This window comes from Rhopalosiphum maidis, chromosome 3 (assembly GCF_003676215.2).
Source record: "Rhopalosiphum maidis isolate BTI-1 chromosome 3, ASM367621v3, whole genome shotgun sequence".
NCBI lineage: Eukaryota > Metazoa > Arthropoda > Insecta > Hemiptera > Aphididae > Rhopalosiphum > Rhopalosiphum maidis.
The window spans coordinates 43,037,973-43,060,708 of record NC_040879.1 but is presented as its reverse complement, the minus strand read 5'-3'; the positions used below and the strand labels follow the sequence as shown (position 1 = coordinate 43,060,708).

General features: G+C 26.8%; 1 protein-coding gene across 5 annotated transcripts in view; it reads left to right on the top strand.

Annotated features, from left to right (window-relative positions):
- The window catches only part of LOC113557091 (RNA pseudouridylate synthase domain-containing protein 2-like), a 409,393-nt gene that overhangs the window by 364,457 nt on the left and 22,200 nt on the right, over positions 1-22,736 (top strand). For all 5 annotated transcript variants that reach the window (XM_026962400.2, XM_026962399.2, XM_026962398.2 and 2 more), the window contains one exon: positions 13,846-13,923. In XM_026962400.2, the coding sequence (XP_026818201.1) occupies positions 13,846-13,923 (78 nt within the window). The remainder of the gene's footprint in view (positions 1-13,845; positions 13,924-22,736) is intronic.

Below are 22,736 nucleotides of genomic sequence, written 5' to 3'. Positions count from 1 at the left end.
TGAAATTAAACGATAAGATAATCACCGTGTATTATATTATACATAATATATAGGATAGACCTTGAAAAGGTATAGGACGTTATTATTATTAAATCGAAGCGCACTGCACCCTTTTTATTCTTTTTTTACTTCCTGTAAACCGTACCTATGGTTGTATAGTATATGCTAGCTGCAGCATTATGTACGGCGAAGGTATTATATTATTATGTGTTACGGTTTAATGCGCCGAGCCGTTCAAAGGCGGACCCCCTTTAGCACAAGTGTATGCGGGACCCGCGACGGCCGAGATTAAATATTGACCGCTGCGCGGTTTCGTTTAGGAAAAACATCTATACATTTATATGTGCTACAGCCTACCTGCAGTCTCGTAAATTGGATTTAAATATTCACCTGCGAGCAGTCTGGCTATTATATACATTACATACAGGGTGTTTCAACAAGCATGCACACTTCCATTTTTTTAATTTATTAACGAATTTATTAAAATTCTGATTTTTCAAATTTTATTAAAAATCCATATTTTCAAATTCTTGAAATTTTTTTTATTAATTAAGCAGTGTTTTGTGTAAAAACTACCATTCTTTTTTTCAAATGAGAACCTTTTTTTGACTTTAAATTATTTAAAATGTATTTTTTTTTTGAAAATTTTCATGTATCTTATTTAAAATTCTTGTACAAGTAGTAGTTTTAAATCATTATAAAATATTAATATTAAGTAAGTATCAATAGTCCTATAAATGATTTTCCAAAAATATAAAATAGTCGATGAAGTGTTTATACTTGATCATTTTTAGAAATAATAGATGTTAAAAGATTAATGTTAACTATTTAAAATGTCAACTTACATAACCCGCAAATCTTCCAGTTCCATTATCGTGAATCTGTTATACTTAGTACACAAAGTTAAATAACTAAAGATTTACTCATTTAAATTTTGATTTTGACATACCAAAATGTAATGTTAAATAATATAAGTGATGCAAAAAACTCATGAATTTCATATTAATATTATGGTCTTTAATTATAATATAAAAATCAAAATTTAAATAAATGTATTCTTAAATAAAAAAAAAGGAAGTGAATATGTTTTGTGAACCATTCTGTATATTAACTTTAGACCGTCCCTATATACCTACCATGTAAGCACACACACACACACACACACACACACATATATATCATGGTATATTATGATATTGTAGATATTAAACTACAGTTTTTTTATGATACACAATCATAATATATATTATTGTATATATATACAATAATACTATACTATAGATACTATATATCTATAGTCAATAGTCGGGTGAGCTTAAACATAATGGCGATGAATCGCATTCATAGGTAGAAATCCAAGCAAATATTATAGGAAGATGGTTTAAATATTCGATGATATACAGATCCACAAAGTCAAATCACCTTCACCCCGATAACTCTTTATACCGATATAAACATTTTGAATATAAACAAATCATACTTGCCTACTAGTTATTTATTCTAAATATAATAAAACATTTATGTAATTCATTATTTATTATTGAGTTGAATAATATTATAACACAAGAAATACAACTTACTACTTTAAGGTGATATTTATACCGGTCTAGCATCCAGCACACAGTAGTTACCGCTAACTGAACTCACGGTTAATGGACTTATTCACCTATTGGATTTGAATATGCTGGTCCTGATTTACACGTATAATACTATACATAGGAAAATCACCTATTGGATTCGCCGACAGTTAGTACCTGATAAATGAAGTCAATATGTAATTTTATATCATTCAATTAATGGATTGAAATACTATCTAGTCTCAAAATGAGCCTAAATAGCGGAAACAACTTTAATAGTTATTAGGTGGTTAACCCAGACAATTACTTATTGGGTGGCTGGTGTTACTTCTTAAATATTACCCTTAAAGAGTACCAGATTTATTATATAATGTGCATATGTTCACATGTGGTGACGAGTGAGTTACGGCATACTTCTCATATTGTGTACTATTAAATATCGATTTTGTTTAACTATACCAAACAGTTATAAGACACAGAAAAACAATATGTCTAACCATTATTATATTAAAGTTCGTTGAAATCCTGCAGTGGTATCGTACACGATGTCGTAGTTATATAGTTCATATTATACCAGAAATCCAAAGTGCATCGAATTGGTAATAATAAAATAATTGGTATACTATAATAAGGGACCAAACAAATACAAATAATAACAATAATTTATTTAGGACTGAAAGAGTAAATGACAAATAAAAACAATCAAGGAAATGATTTATGATCCTGCGTTTATTTTGATATTCGTTACGATAGAGTCGTTGGAAATTCGTCGACCGCCTTTTAATATTATTGTGTTTAACACGTCATTAAATCTTTATTACGCCAAATAGGTATTGGAAAACATAATAATGAATAGTAAATACTTCATTTTCGGTCGGCTGGATCCGCCCCTGTAACTATCCGCACCGTTTCAAAGGAATGTATTAGACGACAAAACTCGAAATAAATAAGCGACTTTGTTCGTGTACAACTACGTAAATAATAGTGGTCTATCGTCAAAAACTATATTTATACGACTGATTTTAGTCATATGGCATTGGTTAAGGAATAATTTAAGGACAGACAAGACGGCTATAATTCGTCTGTTAGGTTATTTTTTCGGCGTCGAAAAAAAAAACCGTAAAAAAACATTTGTTTTTACGGAGAAATAAAATCTATTTTTGTTTTTTCTTTAATGGCTCGGTATACATAGAAGTTTTATTATACTTTGCTCGTTTTTCGAAAAACTGCAAACCCCCTGTGCGCGCGCCTCTAATATACTTATTCCGACGTGATTTTAAAGCTCTACAACCAAAATCATAAAGTGTATTACATAGTTTCGTAACTGTTTTCAGCCGTACTAAATAATAATTAGTACGCCAAGGTGATTGCAGTGGAATAGATGGAGGCGATTTTGTCGAGTCGTCCTCCCCGCCATCGGGTTACCTACGCCGTCGTTTCACTGATTATCGCGTTATTTGTATTTTGACTTATCTCTCTGTGTGTATACACAGACACGGGTTTATTTGTGTTTGCCTTTAAACCCTTTCGAATCATCACAGTTTTGAAGACCGAATTATACTAACCGCTCCGTCTCCGCCCTCCGGACCAGACCGCGATAGTCTAAACATCATATAATATTATAATGCACTGCATGGATGGATGTGTATTGTGCACGACGTGCCGCTGCCTATACACTACAAGGAGGCCCTTGCCTAACGTCTTATATTTATTATATGCACAGTGTCTGCAGCGCAAAATTCCATAGCCCCACGTCCCGTCGCAGATGAATACCTCCCATTCCGTTCACTGAATTTAATATAAATGTCACGCTGCGATGCATTTAGCTAGTGTGGCGTCCTCACATCCCCCGGTGTTGTCGGTGTTCGCGGATTAAAATCCAACTGACGTCAATCACATACGCGCTAACAATTGCCTACACGATAAAAGCGCGCGTGATGGTGATAACCAAAGTAGAAAAATCGAAATAAATCGTTTCACTTTTACGACATGCGTTCGTCTGTGTCGTATACGCTGATTATACTGTACACGTACACAAATAAACACACGATATTAATTACTGTAATAAGCGCGTTATTAAAGCCGGTTTTCTATACAGTAACCACGACACACGACCCCTACGCACGAACCCTTTTCCCGTTACGTCGTAGTGTATCTTGTACAACAACGATTGACTCGATCGTTTAATCGGATTTAATTGTAAACTAATTGTTATATTGGCGGTACTAATCGATATTAAACTTGCTTGCTTGAGAGCGTAATAATTACAAGACATTTTATTTATATTACAAAAATGTTTTCTTAACCGAGTTTTAAATCGTCTTAATAACAGTTCGTATTGCTATCTAATTAAATTATACATTTCATATCATATTATCAGCATATCACATAACATTATATAAATTGCAACAATTTTTATCATTTCACATAACTGGTGATCCGCGGCCCGACTGGTGAATACTGCGCTGTTATAATGTTGTAATATTTTATTAATATAAAAAAAAAAAAAAACACGAAACGATTAGGAGATAGAATATTATTAATTAAGATGAAAATAATATAATGATGGAACGAAAATTAATTAATCTTATAATAGATGACAAAAAAGTTAAAAAATTAGTGTAAGACCCATTAGTCGTCATTATTATTATTATGAGCGTTTTTGACGTAATGTTGTTACTACTATTCAACGGGTCATTATCATCGCATGACCTGCAGCAAATTATGGTGTTGTAGAGTTTTTAAAACTCGTTAACAATGTACGAGACTTAATATAAAACAAAATTTAAGGGCAAATCATATATTTATTGTGAAACCAGAATATTCGTACAGAAAAAGTAACTATATTCATACGTGTAACTATAAATTAATAAAAATGATTGGCCCTATTTATCGATATATTATGTACGTAATGAATAAAATTCACTGTTTTATCAAATAATTACTCGTCCATTATTGATTATTTGAGTGTAGTATTTTCCTGATTAACTACTTGGGCATTTGAATTAATTACGGATACGCTAACTAAACCGCGAATGATTGTTAACCATGAATTCAACTTTGATACATTAACACAATACATTTTAAGACTAGAATAATGATACAGACTTATCTATATTCAATAATACGGTATATGTTTGTTGAATCGATAGTTTATTCTAGATGCACTTCACAGATGGATAGACGGTAAAATATTTTAGAGATTTGAACAGCTGTCTGGGGAAAAATGTGAGGAAATACTGAGTTGCTTATCTTAATAATTGTCTTGATTATTTTAACAAAATAAATGTTGTTCTAAATTACAAACGTATTTTATACTTACCATATATCTATATTATGTATTATACCGTGGTTTAATGATATTAAACTATTAACTTCATAAACACCTAGCGATGAAAATAAGTTTTTTCTGCTTTTGTAGTTTTGACCGAGATGAAGCTGTTTGTTTGCAGATTTAATTAAGTTTTGTTCTTTGTCTGTTACCCGGTATTTTAGGATGAGCCAAAAGAATATACATTATACTTACTTCATTTCCCAGTAGACATTTATGAACCATAAACAAACCGTTCGAAAGTTAAATTAACTGAAATGAAAAAAATATATATGAAATGTAAATATAAAATTATAATATTAAAATACATGAACTATACGCTTGGAAATTATAAAAAATCTTATAATAAGTAAGAAAAACAAAACACTACAGGTATACTTAGTTCGATCACAGAAACATTGTGTAATTATTAAATCTAAAATTAAACCTTATCCTTAAGTGTATATAGCTAATCGATAAGGAGTATTTTTTTCAAAAATAAATATGTTTACTATAAAAATAAAAATAAATAAGTAATAAATATTAAAACTTTGTATGATACACAGTAAAAGTATAAACTAATTCAGTTAAAGTTTTAGATAATCGATTTAAAATCAATAGAAAAGAATATGAACATTTAAAAAAATTATAATACAATAAAACTATTTTATTGAATTAGGTCAGACTGCGCTGATCTAGGTATGCCACACGAGACCTTTAAGGTGTATTATACTTATAACATTATACATTCAATTTTAAAACCATTATATTAATGCATTTAATAAACGGTGCTGGGTGGAGATCAGCTTACATAATAGTGTTATCATAGTAAGCCATTTTACTATGTATGTATAATGTATATATGAATATAGTGTATGAGTTTATCTTGATATTTATATATCACCTTAAAACATTTAAGTGCTGCAGTATGATATGAAAAATGTTCAATTAAAATGTATCTAGACTTAGAAGTTTATAACATAAAAATAAATAAAAACAATAGAAATAGATTTTTTAAATCAAAATCGGGTTCAGAGATTTGTTTATGACATCGAAGTTATCATTATTTAAATAATTACGAAAAAAACTCCAATAATTAATTTATAATTTTTATAATATTTCTTACACTTTTTTTTAAAATATTAGGTACCATAAAATATAACAATAGTTTTATTTTAAAAATTTTCACGCGTGTTTGAAAATATTCTTTTGAAATAGTCATGTGCTATTTTATGAAATAAGAACAATTTGGGTAAACCTACCGAATGATGAATATCAATTTGCATAAATTAGTTTTTACAGTAATTTTAGGAAATTAATTTTCTTAATATGATGACATTAAAAAGTATGGTCTGAATGCAGGGTTTAATTAAAGTTGTAACGTACTTTTTTTAGTTTTAAAACAAAAAAAACATCATACTCTTACTAAAATTAGAATATTGTAAAAATAAATATACATTTTAATTCTTTGTTTAATTTACAGTAAAATAAAGTGTTTTCGGCAAAGCAAAATGATTAATTAACCAATACCAACTATTATGAAAAATGGCCTCTGACATTTAAGCTCGAATCTTAATGATTCGAAACTTTTTCACGTCAAGAATATTAAAACTGATTGATTGGACGACCATAAGTTTAATAGTGGAAATTTTAGATTAGTATTCGTACAATAATTAGCGATGTCGAAAAAAACGTACCGTGTACAACACTCGTCTAACCATTATTCATCAGAAAATTCTGAAAAATTGTATTCATTAAATAGTCAATATATAATATTCGTTCATCTTTTCTTGGCCGTAATTAACAGTGTGAATTTCATACACTCCTTTCGTATTTCCTAAAGCCACTTATATTTGTATTGCTCGTCGTACCGACCGGAACTACGCTGAGCTAGCTTATGGTATAAATAGGTTTATTCGTATTATTGAATATTGATAGTCTTTTAGGCTACGAGTGAAACAAATAATGTATTGGTTTTAAAGGAATGATATATTTTTGTGAACAAGTTGGAATTAATATCCAACAATTTCATACCATCAAGTCTAACTATTTCCAATTGGTACTTTCAGAGGTAACATTAAAATTATTCGCTTTTCTAAATAGTTCCCCCGATCGGTGTATACTTCTAACAGTTATAACTATCAACAACTTTTAAAGAAAACCATAAACCACGGTTACGACTAAAATCCGCGTGGATGATTGTTTTTATTTTTATTTTAAGTCAAGATACAGTTGTTTTAAAACATATGACGTCAAACAGCTTATTTTATTTAATATGTTAACAGTGGAAATAATTAATTAAATTAACTGTGTTAATAATTGTGCTCGTCATTTATAATATTATCATATTATCATGTATACTTACTTATGCAAATATCCACTCTACATAAATTAATTATTTCAAATATGATAATAATAATAAGAATAATTTTCAAATTTTTATTACAGTAAAGAACGATGATTTTAACACGTCTATAGTTTTGTAAAATATTAACTATATCTTATGGTTTTATTTAAATGTTATACACGATTTCACAACAACTGCCTACACATTTATTTTTATTTCATTCGCTCAAACTGTTAAAACCGATAAAAATTATTTTAATATTCTAGTCCAGTACAATTTTATTGAAAGCTAGTATCGGTATCTCTTATAGATATTAAGTATTACAGATGGGTAACTGAACAAGCTCGTGTTAAAAACAGTACTGTTTTTAAGTGTTCAATATAATTTATAGAACATAATAATATGTAGGTATCAATAATATAGATAATGTTATTATACTATATATTACTATATTACTAAATCAGCTACATAGATCACGAATCCGTTTGACTCTGCGCTCATTCATAGAATGCCACAATGTACTCTCGATGAAAAGTGTTCCCTTAATGCGTGTCTTTATTGTGTGTCTGTATAGTGTAAACCTATACTCAATTCATTTTAAAAAAATGTCAAAATCAATTCTGAACTTTTTTTAAACTATAACTAATGTCACGAATATCGTTAATTGTCAGTCTCAAATAATCGATTCGTAATGATTTTGTTTAACATTTTATGTACTTACATACTTTATAATGTGTATACATTGTACAAACATGTTTTTTATAGTTGTAATAACCTTATTGTACTATAATCGCATGTAAATATTAATTATACGCACAAAAATTATAATATTGTGTACTTTAGTACGATTATATTCACGTACGAATTTCGTATTTTCGTCGTAAAATTGTAAAATAACGATTTTAAATAATAATATTACCTACATAATATCGAAAATAATCTAGTGCGGTCGACGATCCAAATAAATATTTATGTACGGGGGGTCCTGTATAGGTATAATTTTCATATAGTATTTCCGGTCAATTGAATCGTCGTCGTTGTACGGCAGTAATAATAGTGATAATAATAATAACATTACACAAACGGCAAGTCTGTTCGAACACTTGCGGCGTATACGTACCGGGAAAATCGAATTGATGGAACTTCAAAAGTTTCCGTATACTGTTCCAGAACTATAGATGTTTGGTTATTGTCTCCAACACAGGACTAATAGTCCCGATACGAACTATATATAATACATAGACATTTCCCATGTATAATAATGTAGTAATAACAATAATAATAATATAATAATAATATCACGAATAATATCGATCGGGAGAGATTCAGAGATGAGAGCTATCGAAATATTTATTTATTTTTATATTCATTTCTTATATCAGCCTCTATTGGCACTATTATATCGGTATCGGATGTTGCGTTGCGTTTAATAATTTTCAATATCTATAGCAATAAGTTATTATATATATATATATATATATAGGTGTACAGAGGTACGCGCGTAAAACCAATAAACCTACGATATTCTATGTATAGGTATCATGTTCCAGCCAGCTTGTGTACATTTTAATATATTTTTCGTCTTCTTTGCGAACTGCGTTGAAATGTTTGATTTTCTTGAGAATACAAAAACGATAATCAACAAAAATAAATGTGTACTTTTATGCAAAATATTATGTTAAGTAAAATCGGTGGTCTTGAGAATTATTATTCAAATAATATTATGCTAAACACGGTACTGGACAAAAATAGTTTTTGCTAAAAATTATCATACGCAGTCCCGGTTTCGTGAAATTAAATTTAAACAGCCAATTTATGATAATATCGCGAAGATATTACCATTTACTTCCATTTTTTCCTTTGACAATGCATTTATTCAAGCTTAAATTTATAGAATTTTCAATTATATTTTAATAAACTTAATTTTTTTTTACACTACTGAAAAATGTACGGTGGTGATATCAATTTCTTTTTTCCTATACATTTCTAAGTAAATTTTGAATTATTGATATTTTCATATTGAAATTCTAATCGGTAATTTTTAGTTTAACTCAATGTACTAAATATAATAGATCAATGATAATAGGATAAGAAAAATAATCTACGAGGCCTATAATGATTTTAAAATGTTACTAATTAATATAATCTATAGATATTTTATAATTAGGAACAAAACGTGTAGTTTTTCTGTATATCTACGTAGGTAAATCAAAATAAACCAACGTGTTTGGAATTATTATATTCTGGACTGGTATTTGATGCAATGTCTTTTTTCTGATATATTAAGCCAATATAGATAAGTCGAAAATGTATTTTACGTGTTATTTATAATTCTAAATAATTTTTTATTTCGAATTTATAGTTAAATATTATTAAACTTTTAAAGACCTTTGTTTATGTCTTAAAGAATATTTTTCATATTTTTTTCTAGTTAACTTACATTTTTGTACCAATTGTTGTTATAATAAAAACTTGCATATTGTTAGAGGTAAGATTTCCAGATAGTGTTGAATGTGTACAGTAAATATGCACTAAACCACTCACCATCGTATTCATATCAACAAATAATTAAAAAGGTGATAACAATACTTTTATTTCAGTGTCACTCTAAAATTTTAAACTGTCTACTGAAGGAAAAATCATTATTTTACAAAACGTTTCCTTTATAAGAAATACATATTTAAACACATTTTTTCAACAAGTTTAAGAAATTTGTGTATATTTGTATGGTGTTTTTTGCGCTTTTTTAAGTCATTAAAATCTCAGTCCTAATTATTATAAGCCTATAAACTGTATGATAACTATTACTGACGAATGAAACAATGCCACTTTATTACTCTAATATTGTATTATTGTATTATAATTTTATTAATACGCACGGTGTCCCCCGAACTGAATAATAATAATAATATTCATTATTACGGTGAAGTATCTGCAAAGTTGTTTGTGGAGTCTTAACGGCGGCCTCCTATCGTAACCACCCAAAATGAACCTACCCCGTTATGACTACATATCTGGCCTAATGATACTTGTACACGAATTCTAATAAAATCCGTATTAATTAGCCTAGGTTTTATGTATACCACTCAGTCATTAAAACTCATTTTGTGCGATTCACCAACTACCTATAATATAGATAGGTAATATAATATTATACGATCGACAGCGAAGGAGCAGACCACCGCTATGCTCGACTTTGACAATAATGTGCGATAAAAAAAAAAAATTATGACAACGTTGCGAACGAACATTTTTTCCAGCAAACTTACTTACGTATAAAAAACGATTCACCAAGTAATCTTAAAATGGAGTTATTCAAAATCTGATTTTTAAAATTTTTAAACATACTATAAACTACTAAATAATCGTATTTTAAATTCTCGACATTTTTTTCTACTACTTAAAAAGTTTTCTATGAAACTTCTGTTATTCAAATTACAACCTCTTTTTTAAACAAAATATTATTTAGCGGATAATTTTCCTACGAATTTCGACGTATCAAAATCAAAATTATAATCAATATTTTTGAATTATTTTACTTTGTGTACTAAAGATAATACGACGATAGACCTATGATAATGGAATATTGGAATATATAGTAATAGGAGCCATGAGGCATAGTAATTTATAAAAATGGTATAAGTATAATAAATACTAGATCAAATATTACATCTATTGTATATTTTTGTAAGACTATTTTTAAGAACTCTGATACTCGATATAAGCATTTTGGTTATTGAAAAAATCACTCATTTGAATTTTGAATTCGGTACATCAAATTTTTTTTAAAAAATTATACACTAAATTATTTAAGGTGAAAAGCTGGATTCTCGTTTGAAAATTAGAATTTTCTATCGCTACACTTCTTAAATAGGTAGTACAAAAAATCGATAACATTACTGATATTGATAGTACCTATATATAATATTATAATGTTTTAAAGTTTTGGTGATTTTACGCGAATCGAACAAAATTACAAAATTGAACAAAAGAGCACAATGACGATTGTATTATAAGTATACAATATATTTGTTTTAGTATAAACATGTTGTGTTATATTATTATAGTTATCAATACATACAATCGTATTTCATACTTCAATACTTACAACAAAATAAAATTCGTTTACCGATATTATAATACGTTACTCTTGTACAGTTGTGTTTCATTAAGTTTCAATGGAGGCAATGAGCTACATCGGATATATTTCCAATTTATTTAAAATACTGTCGTTTCTTTAGTTCGGTACAAATTTCAATAAGAATGCCTAAGTTTCGTGTTTCAAATAACATATACAATAGGTACAACCAAAAAATTGTTCATCGTTTACAATATTCGAAACTAGTGTAGACAAAGAGTATAATAATTACACAATTCAAACAGTCTCATTTTTTTGGTATTTTATTTATTCATGCGAATATAAAATTCAATTTAAAACTTTTACCTTGCATGTATATTGTCTGTTTTTATTAAAGTTACATTATGTGTTATAAGCTTTTTGTTTGTATGTATCTACCTACTTTTTTTACCATTTTCATTAATGTTTCCTTAATTTTTTTAACGACTGCATTAGACACGATACCTATATTTTTACAGAACATTTTTATTTTGAATTATTTTACTACAGCCATTATCTTTGGTTAATTTATTTATTTCATTGCATAAAAAACTTTTCAAAAAAACTGGAGTAATTAGTAAACTAAACTTGAGATCGAGATTACCGGATTTGAATAATGAAAGGGCAACTTACAGATTTCCAAATAACATCTACATTTTAAGGCTATCGATATTGTTCACAAATGTTTATCTTAAAATACAAGTTTTTATAGAAATAATTGTATACAGCCAACATTTCACCAGTAAAGTTTTTAACCAGCATAAAAGCATTTATGTCTAGAACTTCACTGAAATGCCAAATGGCGAATATACAGTTTATAATTTCCAAAGAAATTATTATGACACACAAAAAGTTGACTTTTCTTTCTTCTAAATATTGTTTATGGCGTATAATAATGGAAAAAACATAATTTTCCTCTTTTGGTAAACTTATGAAAAAGTTTTTTTTTTTATCTACTAAACGAAAATTAATAATTTTTGATGTGATATTAAAATAAATCAACTTTCTTAAATATTTGAGCAAGGAATATTATTTAATTTACGAAGATGCTTCATTTTCACCCACATTTTTTTTTTTTTTTAATATTGAAAACATTTGATTTAAGAAACCAATAATAAAAATGTGAAATATAGACAAAAAACTAGAAAACTCGATTTACTATCTATACTATGATAGGTGTATTTTGGTTGTGTGAATCATTATAATATACGAAAAAATTATTCTTCGTGAAAAATATTAGAGGAATAATTATTCTTAAGTAAAGAGTTTAAGTATCTGCTTTTTAAGATAGGTAGTTTATGTTATATTTATTAAATTATGTTTTTTTATTGTTATTATTTTTTTTCATTTTTTATTTTATTGATTGAATTAATGTTTGTCTAAAACATTACATAGATCTACTATTATATTATTAATTATTATAATTTATTACCATACATTATTGCTCTTAACTAAAACAGTGTGAATAGGATGACGTAAAAAAAAAGGTCGTATGAACACTACAATATTAGTCTAAATATTTTTTAAATATCACTGTTCCCAAAAAATTTCATTATAAATATTTGTCTAATGAAAGTTTCAAGTTGCAATAGTTTTTTCTTTCGGAATTTTAACAAAAAATCAAAAACAATTTTATCAAAATTGGTGTTGCGTAAAATATATTCCCTGTTTTCTGCTGTTTTTCAGATTATTAAAAAAAGTTTTGGGTATTTTTCTACCTTTAACTTCCTAAATTAAATTTGTTACCAACAAACATTTTCAATTTTTGTATTGAAGCAATTTTATTTTTCTAAAATATGATCTTGGAAAAAAAACATCGTTGTAAAAACCAATACATTCCTCCTTCCTCTTGGAATTAAAAAAAAAATAAAAATTTAAATATTTTGGTGCGGGGACTTTCTTCTTCTTAAAATCATCATTTTGTTAGTATTTAAATCAATTGACGCTTTATCATCTTCTATCTTCCTAAATAATTAATTAATTATAATTTTTCACGATAAAAATTCAGAAAAAATCTAGATTAATACGAAATCAATATTGAACTTAAATTTAAAACCGTACATTTAAAAATAAAAATAAAACATTATTATATTTTAAATGAAAAATCTAATTTCAAAAAATAAATGAAAATTCTTTACCTTTCTTACATTGTCTTTGTATAGAAAACGTATAATAATTGAATATTTAATGTGTAAATGGAAGGAATGACGAGAGCATTGAGGTCTGTTGGCACGTATAATAATGAAAACGAAGAAAATAAGAATAAAATAATAATACCTAGTAATATAATTTTGAGTCAAAGTCACAGTGTTCAAGTGTCAGACACCAGAGTTTTGTCGAGTGCCTATATTTCAATGGGCATTTTTACATCTATAGCGTGTACGTACACACAGGAAGGACCTCTGACTTTCAGAAAAAAATAATATATATTTCTTTGAGTCTCTTTTTACTGTCTCATTTTATCAACATTTTTTTTTGTTTTTTTTTATTCCAGACCGACGAAGAGCCCATTACAAACAAGCGTAAATACTTGGCAGACGACCGGAGTGACTCAGGCAAAGATTTGAAAAAAGTAAGAATACCTTCATTGTAACGTTATATCATTATAATATTTCTAATTTTTATTTTATATTTCTCGGACTATTAATATTGACTACGAATTCGTATTAACTGTGCCAATATTACAATAATATATTATATAGCTACGTATTTAAAAAAAAAAAAAAAACATTTTATCCACAAATATTCAGATATGTTATATTTTCAACCAAATAATATTATATTATTTTATTCGATTCAAACCACATCAATACAAAATAAATGAGTGCCTTTGTAAGAACAACTACTTTGTTTAATTCAAATAAAAACAGTAAGTTTTTTGTTAACGGAGAATATTATGTATTATTCCGAGTATCCGAGTAAAAGGCATTTGAAGCGTCTTCCATGCGTCTTCTTTTAACAATCGGTATCACGGGTACTACAGAATATTATTATTATTTCTAACGACACAGTAGATGGTGCAGTTTATTATTTTTATTATTTTTTAAGTTTATACTGTTGTGAATAATAGTATGTTTTCTTTATATTTTTCACTTGACTTAAACGTAAAATGTTCAGTACGATTCGTTCTCGTGATTATTCTATTCGTCATCATTTGATTTCTTTAAACGATTATTATACAAAGAATAGTACGGAATTTTAATCAGACAAATGTTTATGTCACGATTATTTTTATAAAAGATGAAATTTTCGTCGTCTCGTTTTGTATCAGAGTAGTGCACAAAAGTAAATGACGAACTGACGAAGTGTTAAACATGCATTATTAATTAAAATATTAGAACCAATATAATAGTAACAAGTAGTATGATACACAGCCCTGTGCTATTGTTTTTTACATCTCTGCTTAATAGTATATTTGTATATATACGATATTTTCAATTTCACAATCATAGTTAGATATTATAGTGAATAAATAAATTATGATCGTTTTAAATAGAAGATAAACTTTTATACCAAAAGTACACCTTTTCTTTTTTCACTAAATTCTGTAACGGCTGATATCTATTTTTACCAAAATACATTTTTTTTTATTATTATTATTTAAAACTCTGTAACGACTACATATTATATACAATAAACTATATTATTGAATATTTATATTAATATCGTAACTAAAAATATGACACCATTTCGAAATTCTAATAAAATACAATTGTTAAATTTTAATTATTCGTAAAATATCTATTTGGTAACATCTTATATCGACACAATTTATTATTAATCAACGTAATAAATTATTCCTATATTATACGTATTAATAAAAAAAAAAGCCAAACAACTTTTTTTACTCATAATGTTAAACTAAGTTACATAATACAATTATTTCACTAATTCCACAATTTAAATATTAATTTGTTTGGTACACGTATATACAATTTGTTTAGAAAAAAACAGTTGTCGGCCACCATACCGTTTGGTGGTAAGGGAAAATGGTATACTATTTATGAAAGCGTGTTATGCCCATTTTAATCACAGGTAGATAAACTTCGGCTTTTGTTATTTTACTTTTTCATTGACAACGTGTCAAAATATATATATATTCGGTTGAATGCAAGTTAAATTGAAATTTAAGCCCATCATGAAATGACTTACGCAATTTGTTGCGAGCGTAATATGACGTGACATTGATGCAGGGTCGTTCTCTGGGGGAAATCTCCTCCAAATGACAAGTTTTACACATAAATTAAATTATTTTAAAATGACAATGTACTATCATAAAATATAATAAAAGAAACACAATTAATTTTGCGTTAATATTTAACACTTTATCGACATTCAGAAACCATTTCAATAAATTAACGGTTCACTGATTATTATGATATTCGTTAATAATAGATTCTAACTGTATCAATCCAGTCAAATCATAACTTTGGCTGTTTACATTTGTGTAAATTTTTTATGTGAAGTTTATCAACATATTATTTCTACAAATACTACAAATAAATAGTAAGATTTCAACAGTCAATTATTTCACAGGATTTTGGATTAAACGATTATAAAAACCTTACATTGTATGTATAAATTAATTTACAAATCCTATCAATACGATTTAAATTTTTACCTAATTAAACTCTATTTCACAACATATTAACAAAACTATATTTTAGGTACTATTGAGTGGGTAGACACTACGTTTAAATTTGTTTTATATATTAATATAATCTGAACCATTAGCAACACTGTAATTAGACACAATTTCACAACTTGTTATAAATTTCAGCATTGTACTTCCGGTGTCCGTTGAGTTAATTCAGCGTGAAAACTCATATGCTTATAATAATTTAAATATATGTATACATGACCATATTATATTAAATACTACAATATACACATAATGCTATTCACTTTTCCTCTCATTTATCGCGTTACCAATGATAAAGACGCATATTGTGTGGTGAGATAGTACAATAAATTAATAATCTCAATAAAAAGTAGGCCTTTTGCTTCGGTAAAAATAGGTAAACTTGACTCGTAGAAATAAAATCACTACATCTCTTTCAAATATACAAGAGCAGCAAAGCGGAAAATCATTGCAAATATAATTTTACTTTGAAATGGTATTTTCGTAATTAACATTAAGCTATTTTTGACGGATCCTTGTACTTACTTTAATGACGAGAAGTGTATACATGAATAGCACTTCTAAATAAAAAAAAATCCGCCCCGATATATTTTAATATACATAAAACTTAGATTTTTTAATAGTTGTCTGAGTTTGAGCTTAAATAATAATGGTTCTTATTTATTCACATTAATTATTTGTTTACCTAATTTATTTTTAATCTTGATTTTAAAAAATCGCAATAAATAATGCATTTTTATGTTTTGGATATAATAATTAAATCCTCATTTTTACCACAAATAAAGCTCATTGGATACAATTAGATACATATTACCTGATACCTAATACTTAGTGTTTTTGCTTCTAAATATATATACAAATAACAGTACCTTTCGTATATTTTTATAAGTATTAGTAGATATTTTTTCACAATTTATTTTAGAATAATAATTACCGTTTAAAAATCAAAGCCATTAACTTTTAATTACAAAATAACATTTTAGTTATTACCTATTTAATATTGCATCTAACTTTGAAATATTTTGAAAATATGATTTTGGTTATATTATATTATAATTTATAATTATTATCATTTTTAATTAAATGCGTAAGTGGTAATTTGAAATTTGTCTGTTTTTACTTCAGCTACGTAATCAATTAACTAAGATAAAATATAAATATGATTTTAAAAAAAAGTAGTTATAGTTCTTGGAGGAAAAAACATACAAATGTTATCAATTAAACTCGTGTCCAGTCCATAGCGTACATTTTTTATTACTATGTATTGTAACCACATTTTAAGAGTTTTCATAATTTTACTCGTGTGTCACTTGCAGACATTTCTACTTGTCAACATACTTACAGTAAAGTTGTTTAACGTTATGTTTATACGAACATTATTGTTTTCTACTCGTTATTCACCGCTCTTCTGTATAACGGTCTTATCATTTACTATCAAAGAAAAATAACAATGATCTGGAAACTTCCTCGTCCTTTGGAAACCATTTGCCAAGACCATCGTCTATGCAATGTACCGCGATAAAAATCTTTTTTTTTCTCATAAAGTCCCTATTCGTTATTCTCTGATCTCTCTAATATTTCAAAACTAATTGACTGTCTCGACTGCCCTTGGACGGCACACCGTAAGTACAGCAACACATTAATACAACATCCTATAAACTACACTGCATAACAAATAACGATCAATTAAATACACCTGAATGATAAAGACTCACATTAACAGGTATTATGTCTTCTGGTGTTTTTAAACTTTCTATTCCGAAATAAAAATAGTTGTAGTATCTTGTCTGGAAATAGACCTTCTGTAAAACATATTTATTGTATGATTTATTTTTTATTTATTTACACACAAATTAACACTGCTCGATGACTGAAAATCGACATAGGTACATAATATATATATATATATACATATATATATATTTAATATTAACTCCATATAGTTGATTTGAATTTCACTCGGTCTACTTCATATCGCCTTACCTAATAGTTATTCATTCGTTGGTCAAAATATAATCAAAATCCAAATAACGGTAATTATATGTATACCAGTAATTATTGTTGATGGTTTACTGTTTATAAGCATAATTTTAATAATAAAAGACATGCATACAAACAATAATTGGAATTATAATTATATGTGATTATACTTTTACGTTTTATAGTAGTTGACAATAATATAACAATATTCAATATTGAAAAGGTGAATAATTAAAACGTTCAAACAAAATTAAAATATTTTCCTTTAACATCCACGATCTACTACCTACGTCCTACATATTGTATATCATATTAAGAAGTCGAGGAAAACAATTTATCGCAGAAAACGGTTTTAGTGTTTTTGATGTCAAAAACATGATGCCGTTCTACGTAAAATGGATTGCTTAGAACTTCTCAATAGTCCGTCAACATGTGTGTTTTATCACCACTTCGCATTTTGTTTTTATTCCATTAAGAACTGAAGAGCCAATAAATCATTTTTATCAGATATAATATAACACTTATATTATAGGTACCTTGTAATAAATCATAATCATTTTCCACGTGATTGGACAGTGAACACTGGACATACCCTTAACTTGTAGTGACATTTTCATTTCCCTAGAATCGCTTCATAATACTGTAAAGTAATTGGAGAAAATTCAAAAAAAAAAAAAAAATCGTAATGAACATATACATCTAAAATCCTTTGCTTGACGATACAATACTGATAAATAGCTAAGATTGGGTTCAAAACGTTTCCTACAGCCAGGATCGTCTCAAAACGAAACTAGTAAAATAAATTACAAACCATTTGCAATGTAATTATTTTTTTAATGACGTACCCTTTCAAACAGTATTGTAAATAAACGCCATTGGAATCTAATTCTATATTAAATTGTTTTTTTTTTGTTTAACGTGCATGTTTATTAATAATTAAGTTAATCAAATCTATTGTACATTTACCAAAACTGCGTAAAAATCCCGATTTAAAGACTAAAATTAACATTAAAATGGTCGTATAAAGTTTAAATAAAAACTCTTTCATTTGGTATATAGTTATCCGTTATGATGGAGGGTTCATTAAAATATTTTGATTTAATTTAATTTACATTTACATTTTAAAAACAAAATCAATTATTTTGATACAAATTTCTACTAGTTATTAATCCAATGTTAGTTATGTTATTTTTATCACATTTCTCTAATAAAAAAAAAAATGCACTACCTACATTATTATATAAATAAAGTTTTAGTTAAAAACAGCGGTATAAAAGAATAAGTATGTCTTTATAATTTAATGTTATCCTCTTTGCAATTATTATAATTAATACAATTTATATCATATGACAAAAAAAAACATATCACTTTGAGTATTTGCGATATTAGAATTATAGTAATTTATATGATGTCTAATAATTATGAACTTAAGTTGTGTTCTCGTGACGTGTTAATACAAATCTCAACAACTTTAATCAAACGTTCTAATAAATATTACATTGAATGGCTCGCAAAAATAAAAAGCTTTTTGACAGTTTTCCAGTTCTTTCCGTAAATTGTCCTTAAAAACGTCTAAGACTTTAAATAATACACACACGTACTCTACTTATCATCTCAAATCTCATAAGGATTAAAATTCTTGCAGAAATTTTTTCTATGTAAGGCCATTATTTATTTATTTTTTTATATATGTTTAAAATACGATTTGACAACAAAAGAATTTCTGTCATAGTTCTTAAAAATGTTATGAGTGATGACGTTTTGTATTTTAAACATTTTTTATATATATATTTTTTTTTAATTCATAGTCTACTATGTATAATGTTTGCAATAATAACATTATTTCTGTTAATTTATAGTTGACAAATTAATAGGTTTTATTATTCATACTAATACTGAAATTTACTAATTGGTGTAAATTGTATTGTCGTAAAAATAAAAATAATTTAATTTTAATCGAGGGATTATAAATCTTAAGTACGATCGTAGTCTTAACGTCCGTGTTATTTTATATTTATCACTATTATACATGGCATGTACTTATTGCTATTAAGTTATTTACTCTTAAATACATTATATAAACTTTTTTAATATTTAATAATTATTAATGTGTTGATAATTAATACCAATCAATCTCATTGTATATATAATAAATGGTAAATGATAAATATAAAAAAATATTCTGATAAAGTAAGTACATGTGATTAAAATATAATTAAGATTCGATGTTTAGTTACCACAACGTTTTCTCGGGTATATATAATAATCCAATAAATATTTATTATATATTCATGTTAATTGAAACCCTTTTTCTGTAATTTAAAATAAAAATTGATTATAAAATCAAAAACATTCATCATAGTAAAATATTACCCGTTATACTCTAAATCTTAACATAATGCAAAGATTGTATCATTTTTAAATATTTATTATCTAGTCCCATGATCACTATTATTTATATGTATAACATTTAAGAACACATTTCACGTATAATGTATACACCGTAGATGTATTAAAGAAGTTTTTATATACAAAATTATTTATGTTGAAAGTATAAGAATTGACCAACTAATTTCAAAAAGAGTTATCGAAGGAAAATATTTTTGAAACACATTAATTCTGTATAAAAAGTTTATTATTTGGTGCAAAGTATAATCAATAACACTTCTACAATTCTACAAAACTAGTTCACTGGTTATGTCCAAAAACCTCTTCGGAGAAGAGTGAAAAATAAGAAATAATAGTTTTAGGTCAAAATAACAATTTATTTTCACTATACCTAGTATATATGTATTTTGTTTATTTATTTATTCAAGATAAAATTATCACAAAAGACAACTTCCAGAACAATAGTACTACGAAATGCTCTTTAAATTTTAAACTACATCAACAATTAAATTAAATCTAACACTATCATATTTCCTACAATTTAGACTTAAGTCCTATACCTTATATTGGTTGTAAGTTACAATGTTAGAAATCCTAGCATTACTTAATACCTACTCACTTAACAAGCCACTAGGTAACTAACCTTTAAATTATAAAAAATATTTTTTTAAGATTATAAAAATCTTAAATATTAACTTTTAGTATGTTATTCTTTTAAAATTAAGCAACACTTTCAATTATAAGGTTATCCAGACAATAAATCTTTTTCTTTATTTAAAATAACATTGAAGTTGAAAAATTATTTTTTTTTTTTATTCAACCTATAATATTTTTTATCTTATATTCGTGTGTTTAAGTGTGATAATACTAAATTTAAATTGTCACGAAAAAACGCTCACTGGACAATGTACGAAAACATATCAAAGATTTAAAAAACAAGCTTCTAACCGATCAAGAAGACCCGATGGTGAATAAAATGATTTTTGCACGTGAAATACTTACGAATTACTAGTTTTCTAGTTTGGAATCACTCGGACGTTCTTGGTCGAAACGGTGAATCAGCGTACGGAGGGCAGCGATGGCATACAAAATCGTTTACTCCGTTTTACCGTGTAGTACAATAAAAACGATATCTGAACACGTTTATTGCTCGCCAGCTGTAAATAGTACGCTACTCAGGTTTTTTTTATAAAAAAAAAATCCCACAATGGTCACGTACAGACCATATTTTATTTTCATTATTACAATATAGTATATACATATCTATACGGCTATAGTACTGTACCTATATAATAATATTTTTTTTCAATGCGAAATTGACTTCCTCATAGCGTCTGTCGTCCATAGGCCAAGAGTTTCTTCAGTTAGTTTCCTTTATTTTGCAACTCGTCGCTTGATTCTACTGTATGATCAACGTAAAACAGTTCTTCGCGAAAAATTCATTAGTTAAATTAATTGACTGGGGTATACACGTTATTATATATTATTTAACGTCAAGTAAAAAATTGTTTCGGGTAAAATAATGTAATATTTTCGGGCAATTGAAAAATATATAGCACAATCATAGAAATAATGACAAATCTGTTTTTTAAGACAATGAAATAGTTGCAGTTAATTAAAAAAAAAAAGTGAAACAATGTATACCTTATATCTAATTGTATCTTTAATTTTAAAATGTATGCTATATAAGATATATCTTTATTTATAATCTTCTAACGTCAATTTCTTAAGAACATTATCAACTTTCGTTTTGATAATATGATGTGTTTCAATTTAGTAATCGCACAATAGAAACATAAATAGCTGAATTGCGTGCTTTAAATATTTTTCGATATGTTTGTCTACATAACATTCTAAATTCACAATCATGAAACAACCAACAATAATAATAATAACTTAAGAAATCTGTAAAATGTTAGTGTAATTGTTTAAAAAGCCGTCGAGACGTCTTCTTATATAATTTAATTATATACACACACAGAGAGTTAGTAGTTACGACAATACACGTGAAACTATGCAATTGAACATATTTTGTGGAATATAAACAGTTCAAACAAAAATATTTGTAAAATTTTAAGTTATAATATCATAGATCCCACCAAGACATAATATATATTATTCAACATTATACTAACTTAACCGCCAACCGACTATGTAAAATATTATTCATTGTAATTCCTTCCGTTTTACTGCACAACTTCTTATTTTTTTTTCGACATTTATTAATTTTTAACTTAAATTCCCATCTACTCCACAAAAATATGAATGAGTTATAAAAAGAACAATTCGTTACCAATCTATGCCCACTACTATCATTCATTCTATTTCCTATAAATATAAGTACACAATGCTTGGCGTATTCGTGTATATTGTAT